Source organism: Lottia gigantea (genome assembly GCF_000327385.1).
Source record: "Lottia gigantea unplaced genomic scaffold LOTGIsca_62, whole genome shotgun sequence".
Classification (NCBI taxonomy): domain Eukaryota; kingdom Metazoa; phylum Mollusca; class Gastropoda; family Lottiidae; genus Lottia; species Lottia gigantea.
In genome coordinates, this window is record NW_008710115.1 from 1,569,779 (window position 1) to 1,586,074 (window position 16,296).

A 16,296-nucleotide genomic window follows, 5' to 3' on the forward strand; every position below is an offset into this window, starting at 1 on the left:
TATCAAATAACCTGATCTAGAACTCATAGTTTTATAGTAAAGCTATATAATTTTAAGATAAAATACACTCATACAGAATATTGATATTGTTTGTTTTCCAGATATGCATCAATTTATTTTAAGAACATGCTCAAAGGTTCTTATATACCATACTGAATAGATCAATTCTTATCTCATGCTCGATCAAATGTGAAAATTGGGAATCCCATTGATCATCAAAAGATCTCAAAGTGACGTGATAAATAAAATAATGGTACCTGATTTTCTGGTGGAGGTGGCATACAACGTAACTGATAAACAGTGACTTGCCCTTCACTATCTCCTACTAATACACACTGTAAAATACAAATACATAATATAATCATAATAAACTTTCTTTTACTGAACTTGATAAATAAAATGAATAAGATGAGCTCTGAGCTGAAAAATCCAGTTGCAGGGTAAGTATGCCCTTCTTCACTAGTAATACCAGCCACAGTTCCCATTCAAATGAGCTTAGATTAATTCAATTGAACAATATGCTTTCTTTAATAAAATATAGATATATAGTTCTAAATTACAAACAGCAAGTTAAATGACAAACACATTTACTAAAACAAGATTACCTCTGAATTTCTAGCAAATGTAACTGAAGTCTGTTTAGCACCAGATGTTGGATTGTTGATAATCAATGGATCTAAACTGTAAATGAAAAGCAAAATTAAAATCAGCATACATCTTTCATCTCTTATAAATATCAAACATCATTAGTATAAAAAGAAAAGGAGTCAATACAATCTGTGTCAAACAGAGAAACATTGACTTACGTGCTAGAATTGAGATCCCAAACTTCAACAGCCCCTTCATTAACACATGTAAATACTGTAGAAGATCTAGGAGACCAACATAAATCATGAACTGCTTTCTGAAATATTACACAGAAAATTTTAACATTTGAGAAAGAGTTGTTTTGCTTTTTAAGAAGAATATGTAAAAATTAAGACAAATTTTCAAGAATAATCTATCATCACTTTGCCGACAGTATGCCAATGATAGTTTTGAGCAGTACATCACAAAGTGCAGGATTGAATTAAAAAAACAAAATCCAAACGAAAGCACAATAAATATGGATTATTGCTTTGATTACAAGTAAAAAGATATTACATAAATTCAAAATTTAATCTTGCATGTGGATGTCCAAAGAAACTTACTGTTGATGAGAAGAAACTAAGAACTGGTTTCACTTTATCTTGATGCCATAATCTAATACTCCAATCAGCACTACAACTTAAAAATATATCTGGTACAAATGGTGACCATTGAATAGTATAAACTGGACCCTGAAAGATAATATATCAGTAATCAAAACCTTATACCATGCTACTCATTTAGGGAGCAGTAGTTCAATCACTTGACCATTGTCACCTTCAAGTTGAGATAACAAAATTTCAGTTGCCATATCATTCTGCTGAATTCAAATTACAACAAAACAGTGTTCATCAAATACAAATGATTGTACTCTTCCTATTTCAGAATTGATCTCTGTTACTGCAACTCCAGGAACTGGATACCAGTAATCTTACAAAGATCAGATTTGTGATATTGTAAATAAAGATCAAAATATTCCTTACCGTATGACCAGAGTAACTTTCTAGATATTGTTCATTATAAGAACATGAACATTTGTGTATGAATCCTTCTTCAGTACCAGCTAAATATCTGTATAGTAATAAAAATAACATAAGATTAAAATCAATATAAAAACATAAAAAAATCAAAAATCTAGAATGCACAAAAGCAAAGGTAACTTTTTCGCAAGAAAAAAGAAGCGTAAAACAAAAAGAATCAGGTTAATGAAATTTAATGTAAGTTTTAATTCTTTGAAAAGCAAGATCAATTCTTAACACAATTTTGTATAAATTACAGTCTCTAACATATTCAAAAGCAATTGCCAGACAGGTTGAGATGCAAGTTTATGATAGACGCCTTCAGCATGCGTTTATTTTATAACATAGACATGAAGAGAGACTAGTGCAGAAAACTTAAAGTATATAAACTGATAACTTACATGTTTGTGTCTCGAGAGTGGAAGTCAAAAGTCAATCCACCAGTATAACTACAAATAAAAGCTCCACCTTTCTTTTCTTTGTTCCTTCCACCCATTCTAGTTGGCATTCTTTTTAATCTCATTAAATCTATGGAAGACAATGTGATATCATTTCAACATTAGTCATTTTAAATTATTCTTTGTTATCTTTCATTCATTCATTAAATTGTTTCATTCACTTTAGTTAAAAGACAAAACTTGGAAATGTCAAGGGTAATAACGCTCTTATCGAACTTTTCCAGTCACCCAATCTATGGCATAATAGATCTTCTAATTATAAGCCACTTTTACCTCCATCACTGTCAGTTATACACTGAAGGTAGAACAAGCATTTGAAACTAACCATTTCTGGAACCATGACCTCAATATTCTTGCAATACAATGACTACCACCTTCCAACTTCCAGATAAAAAAATTATGAGTTTAGAATATAAATAATGTATGTAACTTACCATAAGTTTCGAAACCCTTTCTAACAGACCATTGTGTGACTCTACCATCAGTAGATATAGATATAATAACTTCTGTTCCTTCCTCGCCAGAACCTCTCTCTTTTTCTATCCATTTAATATACCACACTGGTGATGTATGTTTACTAGGACATTCACTATAAATAGAGGGGCACATCTTTATAATAGTCATTCTACTAATGGCTGAATGAACTCTTGTCGAGCATCTTTTTACATACTGTAAGCTATTTTTGTTCTTTCAGTGGTATTGCTCATAAACGTATCTTTAAGTCCAAATATCAGATATCAAATAAGTCCTTACCACTTCAATGAAAATATTAAGGCAAAGTTGTTTATTATTAGTATCATACAGACAGTCAAAATAAGCAGTTACATCTCCCCACACTACTGAATATACAGGTGTAACTCTGGTTGTCCCTTCAGTTAACAGCACCACAGGCCAAAATCTCATGGTATTCAGTATACATAAGTTGAAGAATATACAAAGAATGGAAGATTAGTCTAAGATGACTTACCTACTCTCCACAATAGGTTCATCATTAGGATATTTAACATTATATATAGATACACTACCATCATAGAAACCAACCTACAATATACATGTGTATCTAATTTAACATATTTTTAAACATTTTTCATGAAATGAAGCAATATTTCTATATGAATATTAAGACTCAAAAAAATATCTTAATAAAAATTGTAAAAAAATAGTAAAAACTTACAGCTAATAAATTGGGGTTCTTGGTGGAGAAATCAACAGCTGTAACACCTTCCTTACAGGTAAATAATCTTTCTGGAAACTACAATATATCATAATGAATTAATATTAATACAACAAGTAGTCAAAAGCAAAATAAGGAACTGCTGAAAAGCCAACATCAATATTGACTCAATAATTAATGTTGGATTACCACCAATTGGAAAAATATTAGAGTGACTCAATAAAGAGTTTATTATTTAAAGTGCTTGAAAAATGAAATATTTATGTACATGTATATCAAAAAACTTTTGAATAGATCTAAATTCAATAATACTGAATTATTTCTTCTTTTTTTTAACCAATATTAATCAGACAACAAAATAGCCTACATGAAGTGAAATATGAGTATATACCAGTTCAATTATAAGGTAATTATAACAGATATCAGATAAAGTGAAACAATTCAACAGATCACTATTTTGCTTATTTTGAGAAGGATTTGGTACTTAGAATCCTTGGTAAGGCGTTACATGTAATTGGAGATCGATCAACACTTAACACTTTGGTCACGCACAACATAGTAGACAGAACCATGAACCTAAGCTTGTTATAGTTATTCTGATCTCCTTGATTTGGGTTTACAAAAACAGTTTGAAATGTTGAATAGCTTACCTCTGGATTCTTAAGAGACCAACAACAAACGTAACCACCCTTTTGATTGGTGAATTCAAACTGTCCATAACCAACAGCAATAAGGTCCTAAAAGACATTACAAAAAACATCACAATGTAATAATTTTACTGATCATGTTTTGGATCAAAACCTTCCAATTTTAAGAACTAGCTAAGCTAATGGATCTCATTTCATTGCAGGTGAACACAACATCAGGTTAATTCATTTATTATTTCATCAGCTAGCTGGAATTGATCAGGATAAGTAAATCCTCAAGTTCCAAGAGATTCAAAACCAAAGTACTGTGTAATCCTCTCATAAGATATAATTAAGAACTAATATAACTTACAGGGTTCACTTTATTCCAGGACATACAGCTAACATTTCGACCTTTAGTTAGAGGACAAGTATAGGACCAGAGTCTATCTAGATTAGGTCCCATATCATTACCAGTTAAAGTGCTTACAGTGGAGACTTCTTTATCTACATCTGGAAATGTCAATATACAGACTTATAGCACCTTATTCAAACGATTAGAGTGATGAATGAAATTTTGCATGACAGGAAATTAAGTGTAATTGATGTTAAAAGACTACTTTCACTACCTATCAATCATAAATAACTTTATGAGCCCTTCCTATGATACCATTTAAATCCTATGATACCAGTAAATCTCAGTGTTGCCCCTGCACAGTAGTGAATTCAAACTTCCTTCCCCCAGAATGAAATGTGGAACATACCTGGGATAATATCGAAACCTCTATATAAAGCTTGTTTTGGTTGATAAGTGTTTAGTTGTAATGCTCTTTCCATAGTAAATAAATCTATCTTAAAACTATCAGACTACAAAAATAGAACATAATTTCTTTTTTAAAGCAAGTGTCAGATTAAAAGTGGAGCCTTTTGAAGAAAATATACTAGAGTTATTTACCTTCCAGGTAGAGCTGCTTGCCCCTGATTTAGGATTTTAAAGCATGGCTTAATCAAATCTCACTGAAAATTTACTAGGAATTGTCTCACAGAAGATGGTGAAGATGCAAAAGCAAATACCTGCATGATTTTCTGTTCTTCATGAGCCTTAACTTCTGATGATACAGTCGTTGACAGACTTGTATCTCGACTAGCAAAAACACTGTCTGATCCAGCCATACTAGACATGACAGTATTTCTACTTCCTACAAATTCAAAACAAAATCCAGGGTGAAACAATCTTGATGATTCAACGTTTCTTCTATCAACAAACATATTTCATACCTTGATGGAAGGAACTTCATCAGAATTTTTATATTCAAATTTTGAAAGCAAAAAAAAATTCATGGATGACAAAATGCACGAATGAAATTTCAACTTACCCATTCTGGCACTGCTTCCACGTGAACCTGTTTCTGGATTTTTCTTTTCTTCATCAGTTTTTTCTTCACCACTAGCTGCAGGACTAGCTGGTCTACTAATAGTTCCTTCTTCTCCATCTTCATCATCAACTACAATTAGTTTTAAGGTATCAGTTCTGCCATTTTATTAAGATCCTAGTACTGTCACTAAAAAAATTCTATGGCAATGACTCTCAACCCTCTCAAATAAATATAGCTATTTAAACAAGCCCAGGTAGTTATATCTTATGACATCATATATATTCAATATTTTAACAGCTGTCCACAAGTACTAGTTCATATCATAGTTTAAATCAGGAGGTACGTTTCAAAATGGCTGACTAAGTGTCTTGTCCTTACTATATACAATATTATATTACCTTTGTTTTGTTTATCAACAGCTTCATAAGTATCATGCATATCCCATGTAGTGGCCATGATTCCAACATCCTGTAAATGATAGAATTAATGACAGTCTTGTACAGTTACAAAACATGGTAGAAATTTTGTATAAAAAATTGGATGATGCAAACCATGTTTCTTTTCAATGTAATAAGCTGATATTCCAATTCTCTTAAAAAATTATGGAATATAGAAAAATTCAAAGACATTCTAAGACTATCTGTACTATTTGAAGCTGATATTCCAATTCTCTTTGAAAATGTAGAAAAATTTAAAAAAAGGTTTTGCTCTCTCAGTCAATATATACTATTTAATTATGATTACACTTACAACACTGGGAACTTTACTGGTCTGTATTTGTTTGACTTTGTATGGTTCATTAAAAGTATTCATTCCTCTATCAACATATCTATCATTACCAGCACGACTCTTCATTAACTACAAAATATTACAACATTAAGACATTTTAACATACTCCTGTTTGAAGACTAAAGGGAGACAACTTCTTAGTCAAACTACACAAAATGTGTTTAAGCTTTAACAAGTAAGCTTAAATATATAAAACTCTAGCTTTAAATAACTGAATTTCATTAGGTGAAGTGTGATTATTATTTTAGCTTGGAATATGTTAAACTTAATGAAAAATAAAGAGAAATAATTAAAATTAAAGACTTCAGTATAACTGGGGACCCAAACATACACTTATGCAGTTATCCTGTCTTAAGGTAGAAAAAATGGTATTTGAAATTTGAAACCAGACTTTTACAGTATATAATATAGTATTTTAATGGTATTATTACATCAAAATAAAATGTACCATCCATGTTTAAGTTAAGGAATTCTACAAAGATGTACACTATTATCTTTTCTCAGGTATTTACAAATGATGACTCTACTCTGATGATGCAATAAAAAAAAAAGTTTGAAGACTAAAGGGAGATAAAACTGCAACAAAAAATTTAATTGTCTTACTTCAGTATATTTTTCATTTCTCTGTCTAATACTAGGAGCTTCCTCCGACTCCAGAAAAACACAGACATCAGGCATATCTAATAACCATATTGTTTCAGTTTCTGACAGGTTTAAATCAACTGTTTTCTCTAAATCAGAATCTGTCAATATTTCTTTTACTTCTTCACGTTTATATTTGATGTCTGAAATATAATTATTGAAAATTTAATCAAAACTTATTAAAGGAATGGACAATACAAACTAAAGAACTCAAGAGCTGGATAATTCTAGATGTACTCAAGTCAAATGCCCAGTTGTAGAGTGGCATCAAGATTTTGCCAGGCAAATCTGCTGAAATGCACATTAAAGTGAAGCTCACACAGACAAATTTTGAAGACAACAAAATATAGAGTTAGAGACGTTAAAACATCCTTATCAAAAAAACGAAAAAAATCATTAAAATCATTTCAATGGATGGAGAAAAGTGCAAGCTGACTTGGATAATTTGCATCAAAAGTCCAAGGCAACACAATCCAGTATGTGATAATTTACATAATCTTACCTGCCCAAGATGATAAATCAGTAGAAGGTTCTATCATACCATCATCTATACCTGATCCTGTATCATACGATTGGTTAAATACAGATCTAAAACAGATAGATTGTATTATAGATGAAGAAGCAAGATACATTCTACCATTCTGAACTTATTATCTAGTATAACACAAGTCTCATTCCATACATTATACAGAGGGTGTAATTTCTGAGGCTTTGGGCTTGTTTTAATTTTGTACCAATGAAAATTTCATTTTTTATCCATAAAGAAAAAACACAGATAGATAACTAGTATTAAAAGAATAAATAGTGAAACAAAAATGCCCAAAATATTTCAAGAATTTAATTAAAAAATTGAAAGGTGAGAATGCTTCACACAGAATACCTACCTTGAAAATCCACCATAAACACTAGTAGTAGCAGTGGTGTACATTAAAGAACTTTGGGACAATAGATCGGTGGGCTGCAAATAATTTAAAATCACTATCAAGTTGAATTGATTTGCAAAATTTACAAAAATATATACTAAGTTCAAAATTAAGGTTCAGTTGGAATTTTGGATTTAAAATAAAATTCTGCCTGTACAGAAGAAATGCATTCCTTTGATTTTGATTTATATTTCTTCATCTTCAAAATATTATATATATAATATATATAATGGGTCTGTAATTTATATCAAAAGCATTAGAAAAACTTTGACTTACTGTTCCTGCTGAGCTATCTAATATATTACTTTGATTCTTCTTCAAGATATGTACATTAGGATCAGGATGTATTAGAGGTACTGGTGTAACATCAACACCTTCATCAAATACCTGAAAATTCAGAAAATAAATCTTAATGGAATTTAAAAACTTGTGTGTATATCAATATCATATTCAAACAAGACTGTTCAATAGTTGATGCCTCTCAAAAAAGTGGTGATTAAGTTAAGGTAAAGTAAACAAATATACCTGAACTACTGGTTTATGACTATATTTATCACCTACGCTCTTCTTACTAGCAGACGTCACTATGTTAGATCTAGAACTACCAAATGTTGTTGTTCTTCCTCCACCAAATTTACTTTTATTCACAGAATGAGTCAAATTACTCTTTTTACTGGTATTTACATTCTGATTTCTAAAATATAAGAAATTACTTTAAAATAATGGTAATTTAAATCTAGTTTTCAATCAACATTAATTTATCTACAACCTAAATAAAAGCCTCATTGCTCCAAGCGTTATAGAACCCTGTTGCCTATTTTAATTTGTCTGGACATCTGGGCCCCGTTTCTCAAAAAATTGTACAACTTACCACTTAAGACTGTCTTAAGTTTAGGAATACGTGCGTTTCTCAAAGGCTATCATAAGTGTCATGAATAATCTCTTACGAGAAAAAATTGTTGTGTGATCGAGGTGCTAAACTTAGCATGCGCAAAACCGACTTAGTAACAGATGACAAAATGTGTTTGGATGGTTTGGCGACAAGAAAATCGAATTTTCGAAAAATCAACTTAAATGTTTTCGTCAAAGAGGTAACTGAATAGCCTATAGGCCTATATCTCTGATAAAAGGGAAATCTTCATCCTTATTAACAGCTGACAATAATGCTAAATTGTAGATTAAAGACTGTTTTCCGAGGGACAATTTTTATGGGCTAGGCGAAATTATTCATTGCAATTCAAAGCTTGGGGAAATTTTGATTTCCATGGTCAATGAAACTTAATGATGACGTTATCGTTTTTTTGACGTCATCAACGATTTATTGTCAAATCAACACTTACGACATACGACTGATCATAGTCATAAGACTTAAGAGTTTTTGAGAAACAGGGCCCAGTTCTCAAGAAATGTCTTGGATAAAATAACCATATACTTTATTCTGACATTGAATGATTTTATTAATCAAAATATAAACTAATAAAATTAAAATGAGGAGTCCAGTTTCAGAGTTAAATTGTTTCAGTGAATCAACCAAACATCCAAAGCTGTATGGCAGAGATTGTCAGTGCCATATCTTTTGACTTTTCACTTTTCTTAGTTTAGGCAAGTCTAAATTCTAAATAGGTCGATTTGCAAAGTAATATTATTATATCTGAAACTTACGGAGCCATCAGAAGCTTTTTCGGTTTAATTGTAGACATCTTGAAGAACCTTTGTTGATTAAATAATAAATAGCAAAGAATTGAATCAGTTTTATTTTCTGACGGTCAAACCTGCCATTCTAACCCCAAACAATAGAGTTGTCTTTCCTTTGGTAATCTATTTCGGTTGTCATTGACGACAACTTAGTGTTGTAAGCTTGTTTCTGATTGGATGATCTCATAATCTATTACTTTACTTAAAGTGGTTACAGAACCGACATTATGAAAATATTCTCATTTTAATGTCATATCTAGCAAAAAAGACATCACAAATATTACATTTACACAGGTATTCGAGAGAAATATATTACTGAATTCCTAATTTGTCGAAAAGAATAAATATGTCGCATCAAATTTCACCCAATCAAAACGTTTGTATCTAACGGGAGTTTCCTTCAATCTGAAACGCTAGCCTCGTTTTCAGGGTCGTTTACGTATCCCATAATTTTTGGAAAATGGAGGTTTGTGTGAAGTCCTTGCTTCATTTGATGGAATTTCCTCTATGGAGGCTTTCAGAGGTCATGAATGCCTCAAAGACTGCTGCCATTAGTTACACAATCATCTTGGTTTTATTGTCTCTGATTTATGGAAAGATTCATCTCGCAGGAGTTCAATAAGACTCGGTCAAAGTTTGCAATTTTGAGGAAGCTAAGTTGCGGGAAATTTTGACATAAATAAATCGGTCATGCCGCTTGTGAAAGAGATGATTTTATAGAATCATGCAAAAGTTTATTTTGCAATCGATTTAACGCTTATCTTATTTTTGTTTGATGTATTCCTTAATTCATTTCAGGGAGCTAGAAGTGGATCCAGCAGCCCTGGTTAGTTTATTTCTACTTCCAGTAAAGGAACTCCCGCGCAAGAATTTATGCAAATTAGGTCAGCCGTGTTTGGGATAGCCCATTCCTTAGCTGTCATGTGATTTTTTACTTCAGTTTCCCTTCCAATTTCTGCTTAGTTTATTTATCTTCAGTAATTTTTTTTCTTTTATTTTGCTTAAGCTTTGGTATACTGTAATCATCTGAAAATGGAATTGTTATTATGAATTTATGGTTGCACTTTCTAGTTTCTTAGTTGCTTGCACTTGCAGTTGTGCAAATTGCAGTTAGTTGCAGTGCTTCCATCATTTTTTTTTATGCTGGTTCATAGATTATACAATTATAATTTATGGGATTTTGCTGCAATGGAATAAAACTTTATTTTATGTTTCTCATTCAGTTGTCTATAGGATAGATGTCATGTACAAATTTTTATAGTGTTATTCGACTGTAGTGCTTTAATATTCACATATCGGTAGTTCACATAAATGTTGCTTTGATAAATGTGAATAGTTTCGAAATTTACTGAAAATGTGCAGGCGTTAAACTTACTGTGAGAAATTATTTTATCACTTCCTGTATTTTTAGTCTTATAAACTTACTTATAAGCTTATACATTTGTACTATGACTCCTTTCAAGGTTTCATTTTTTTTTTACACATGAATGAGAGTAAAAGAAACTTAGACCTTGTGGAATTTCTAAAGAAAGAAACTCGCCAGGAAAGCTTATCCACTGATATATTTTACTTACAGATACTGATAGAGATTTTGATCCTTCAGCTGATATGTTAGTACATGATTTTGATGACGAAAGGACTCTAGAAGAAGAAGAAAATATGAGTAATGATAGCTGCTCTAATGAATTGAATGATTTAGAAAAGGTAATTGTTGAGCAGATAAAACTTGAAAGCAAAATTGTCCCAGTACAATGATAATTTTTCACCTGTATGTGACAAAACTTAAGCTTACAAAGATAAGACACAACATTTAGACCAATGTCTCCCCTGTTTTCGTGGAATTAATATATACAATGGTTGGATTCTGTACTTTATAAATGAGCCTTACTTCATAGTTTTAACTTGTGACAGCTCTTTTAAATGCTTTTCAAAATGTTATTTAGAATGAAATATATTTATAGGAAGGGGAGATGCCAATAGAAGATTTATTAGCTATCTATGGTTATAGTGATAATCAAGATAATAATGCTGATAATACTAGATCTAGTAGTGAAGAGGAAATACTCAGTAATCATGATTTAACATTAGATAAAGATGAAATAGCTAGAGATGTATTAAAAACAAATAGTGATGATGATGACAAAGAAACCAGTGTGACTGATTTATTAGAAAGTGTCTCCTCATCTCATACACCTCGACTTCTACGATGTAAGTTTCTCTTATGTTTTTGTCTGAGCTTCATTGCCAAAGCAAGTTTAGATAACTCGTAACTTTTCTATACATACTTTCACCTTGGACATGGAAAATGCATCTAGTCTTTTGGATTGGAATGACAATGGAATTTGTGCTACAGGCTTTGCAATTGACAGTTCGAAATATATTGTCTTCTTTCAGAGCTTCATTAGCCTATTCAGGTGTATAAGCTTAATGGGGGAAGTAAACTGATAGTAATGTACCCAAATATCAATTTCTGTTCTAATCTAACGATTCTTAATATTTTAATAAATAATTTTGATATCGCTGTATTTGCAGCTAAAGTAAGTCATCACAGTAGACATCATGATGATGAAGATGTATCAGATTCTGAAGATGATGTTGATTATCATCCTATAGCAGAAGAAGATTGGAAAAAGGTATTCAAGGATTAGAACATGTCCTTTAAGATAACAGACAACTCTGTTTTTTGTTCTTGGCTATTCGAATGTATGGTAAACCCCCTAGTTTTGCAATTCCAAATAGAATATGAAAAAAATTGTTATTTTTGGTTGATTAGAATCAGTCTAATTAAAATTAGACCTAACTTCCGTTCTTAATTTATTAGCTTCGAGTGTTTTAAGCAAAGGTTAACAGAATGAAAAGTTAAGAAGGACAGTATTAGACCTTACTGTAGTGGTTACGTACAAAGATAATAGCTAATAAAACATTCGAATTAATAAAATACCAACAGAAGTTCGGTGTAATTTTAATTAATTCAAAGCATTATCTCCTTAAGATTAAAATGTCTAATATTATATAATTACAGACTATACAAGTAGGTGGAGATTATCAGGTAAAAGTACCAGATGGTTTAAATAAATATGGTGATGCTCCTGCCTATGAAAATGAAGATCGTTTACTGTGGGATCCTAGTAAGCTTGATGGAGATAAAGAAAATATCAGTAAGTTTGTAATGTATACTTTATAGTACTGTATTTTGAAATGGGATGCAATATACACCAGATGATATGCTGCTATATGGACTTGTTTTGATTTGTTTTATAAGGGAAAGTAAAAAAAAACCCTAACCTTGAAAAATGATCTAGTTGTTGAAGCTCTACAGTTCTGTAACACTATGCTAAACTTATTGTAGTTGAAACTTACCTAACAGAAGTACAGAAAGATAATCTACAATCAGCTACAGGTGTGAACTCTATACCTACTGGTATACATGTTAAAGATGATGAACAGGTAAATATTTTGCATTTTTTTAATTGCCGCATTTTGACCATAATTTATCAACCATATTTGAATGGGTGAAGAGCACTTAAAAAGTCCTTAAAATATTTCACATAAAAATCATAATAATAATTCTTTTATAGGCGTTATATTTGTTATTACAATGTGGTCATAATATGGATGAAGCTTTACGGAGAAGAAAGATGTCAGCTGTCCCTCCATCAGATCCAATGAGTCTGTGGTCAGAAGAAGAATGTAGAAATTTTGAAAATGGTATTAGAACATATGGAAAAAACTTTTATCTTATTCAACAAAATAAGGTTTGTCTATTGAATGTTCAGTTTAAACATGTAAGGTGCTGGCACTGAAAAAGCACCTGGTCTTTTGAATTACCACATAATGTTCTTATGCCTTTCAGTATATTATCAACTTTGTAAAAAAATTGACATTGGAGCATAACCATGAATATATGTGGAAAACTAGATTGTGAGATGGGTAACATAACACAGTTATCATTTTTAAACATTTATATATTTTCATCACTTAGGTGCGGACAAGGTCAGTTGGTGAATTAGTTCAATTTTACTATTTATGGAAGAAAACTGAACGGCATGATGCGTTTGCTAATAAAACTAGATTAGAAAAAAGAAAATATGCTTTACATCCAGGTGTTACGTAAGTTGATTATAGTCAAATTTCTAGATGGATACAAATCTTGAGTGTTAAGGACAGTCAAAAATGATTTTCTATTCAATTACCATTGGATTGGCCTTGGTGTGATATATGAACATATCTGCAATCACATTTGCAAGTAAATCACAATATTCACACACTTATGAAATTTATTTATTTCTAGAACTTTGTTCAAAATCACAAGGAACATAAATTAACATTTGGAATGGCCTGAGTAAATGAAATCATAACATGAAAGTCTATTCAAACATTGCAGTACTTATTAGTAGATATTATGTATTAAACTGCAAGGAGTAATATTGTATTGATATTTAAGTTTGCACCAGAATAAGAATTGTATCTGGATAAATATGTTAGAATATCTATTTGTAATCTTATAAAAATTAATTTAGGCCAGGCTGTATTTGGTTGAAATATATAATACTATTTATTTTTCTCTTTACAGAGATTATATGGATAGATTTTTAGATGAACAAGATACAAACACTCCACCTCCCAGAGACCGATCTGATAGTCCTACCTTATCTTCTTTAGTTTACGATGATCTTAAAAAACCTCACATAAAACAAGAAACAGACAATAAAACTGTGACTCCATTGAGTCAAACTGACACTAGTCTTCATTGTTCATCACCTAAACCATCTCATAATGACTCCTCAACATCACCATCTCAAAAACGTTTACATGAAGATGAGACTTGTGTAAATGGAACATTAGAAAATGTGAATATAAGTAGTGATCCTTTAGTGAAAAAAGTGAAAACAGAATCAAATAATTGTGAGATAAAAACACCAAATTCCGTTTCAGTTTTAGTGAAGAGTCCAAATAGTGTAACTACTGAAAGTGACATAGCAGTAGAAGCATCTATTGAAAATATTACAACTCCTAGTGTGAACTCAGTATGTGTTTCTGATAGTGTTCTTCTTAATAGTCCAGAATCTGTTTCCCAGTGAAAATTACTTGTGAAAATGACACAAATAGTAAATTAACATCATCTTGAAACAGTTTTTCATTAAATTTATGTGAACAGCATTGATTTGAAAATCTCTACCCAAAGAAAAACAGAATGAAGATTGGACTAAGCAGCAGGAATTGAATCAACTGTTTTCCATATTCTGTGTTTATTTTTTTTTGGCGAACATAAATCCAAATTCTAAATTTCTACTTTCTGCAGTGGGTCTTTAAGCACCCAGATATCGAGCTTCCTGGGAGCTACATTGAATGAATATGGATGTCGGAAGTAGATCTTGTCAGTGCAAAGTGACGAATAATGATAAGGTCTCACTTGAGACTCTGTGTTCATAAAAAAATATCCAACTGAAACAAATGAATGTTGATTATTGAGAAATATAGTTTTGATTGAGTTATTTATTTGTATGAAAATATTAGGTGAAATAATATGTATATTTTTGTTACTTTAATTTGTTTTGTTATTATGTTATGTATTTAGAAATCAAACTCTGTTAAATATAAGATTTTTCCCTGCCAACAGAAGTTCATACATATATTTGAATTTTTCTGCAGGGTTTTAAAAATTTAATATTTCCAAACAATATCTTTTTGGTTTAACTTATGTCAAGGTCACAAATTTTTTAAATATATCTCTAAATTTGGCATCACTTTATTTGAGTTGACTTTTTGTGACTTGGTTTCCAGAAACACAAATTTCTATAATCAATATCCTAGTTAATAAGCCAAAATGATTTTGAATTTCAAGCTCTTTAGCTTATCTAAATGTTGAATTTTTTGAATATTTTAAAATCTATATAAAGCTTGCCATTATATTTTTATGATAAAAGAAGTTTACCGGTAATTGTATTATTAAAATCCAGTCATTAATCAGAAATCACTGTATATAGTAATTCATTATGATAGTTAATCATTTCTTATTAGTGCTTTATTTATCAATAAACAAGAATATCTTAGTTTTTTTAAAGAGAAAAATTGTAGTTATATTTCGGTATTATTTAGTTCTAGATTTTTAGTTTCATTGCACCTATATGTATTCCATTTTAACTGTCCAGTGGCAAAAGTACTCTGTAAGGCCTAAATGGAGTCTTCTGATACATATGACCTTTTGACTTAATTTTCACATTCTTCTTTTGCCCAGACCCAGTGCACAGGCTCTAAACAAAATTGCAAAACCTGTAGTTCAAGTAAATCTGTACTGGTAGTTTAAAAGTTGTGTAATGACTAAATATAATTTTCCTAACCAATGATAACATTCTGAGAAATTATCAGGAAACATAATTCCTTTTCGAATCAAATTTTAAATTTATACCAGCAAGAAGTAAGATTTATCATTGACAAATACAAATTAAACTGATTCAAAAATATAGTTTGAATATTGGATTTATCTAAGTTTAACTTATTGTGCATCTTTATTTTAAACTATAAAAAATACTTTATGTTACTTACTAAATTTTTACCTGGATCACCCTCACAAAGTAATGTTATTACGAACTGCATCTTATACCTTGACTACAATAGCAAATTTTTTGATAGTTGGTAAATGCAGCAATTTGAATGGATTTTAATTACAATTTGGAAGTGCAAGTAATCGAGGGCTATGACTGGTTATATTCAGTAGTGTATAATCCATTCAAATTGCTACGCTTACAAACTTTGGGACACAAGAAAGTTGGTTATTGCAGTCATGGTATTAGATGCAGTTTGTAATAGCTTGACATTGTGAAGATGACTATAACTAAGATAACTGGCAAAACATGTATGAAGTTGATTGTAATTATTACTCCATATGTATATATACACATGATTTATTTAATTTCTGTTAATTAGCCAGGGCCTTATTCTTATAAACTTAACTTGGATATAATTC

At 30.8% G+C, this 16,296-nt stretch overlaps 2 protein-coding genes across 2 annotated transcripts; one reads left to right on the plus strand and one right to left on the minus strand.

Annotated features, from left to right (window-relative positions):
* Positions 1 to 215: 215 nt before the first annotated feature.
* Positions 216 to 6,861, minus strand: LOTGIDRAFT_128740 (hypothetical protein; the record flags this gene model as incomplete). The annotated part of the gene is made up of 16 exons (XM_009064424.1): positions 216 to 335; positions 606 to 681; positions 807 to 900; positions 1,187 to 1,319; positions 1,611 to 1,698; positions 2,048 to 2,174; positions 2,539 to 2,693; positions 3,072 to 3,145; positions 3,279 to 3,356; positions 3,929 to 4,015; positions 4,278 to 4,438; positions 4,669 to 4,771; positions 5,183 to 5,388; positions 5,679 to 5,748; positions 6,031 to 6,138; positions 6,673 to 6,861. Coding segments are annotated over 16 exons (1,869 nt in total), but the record flags the coding sequence as incomplete, so codon positions are not given.
* A 4,049-nt stretch (positions 6,862 to 10,910) lies between these two features.
* On the plus strand, positions 10,911 to 14,410 carry LOTGIDRAFT_128702 (hypothetical protein; the record flags this gene model as incomplete). Its single annotated transcript, XM_009064425.1, has 8 exons — positions 10,911 to 11,033; positions 11,291 to 11,537; positions 11,868 to 11,962; positions 12,352 to 12,487; positions 12,679 to 12,776; positions 12,908 to 13,084; positions 13,312 to 13,439; positions 13,903 to 14,410. Coding segments are annotated over 8 exons (1,512 nt in total), but the record flags the coding sequence as incomplete, so codon positions are not given.
* Between the last annotated feature and the right edge of the window lie 1,886 nt (positions 14,411 to 16,296).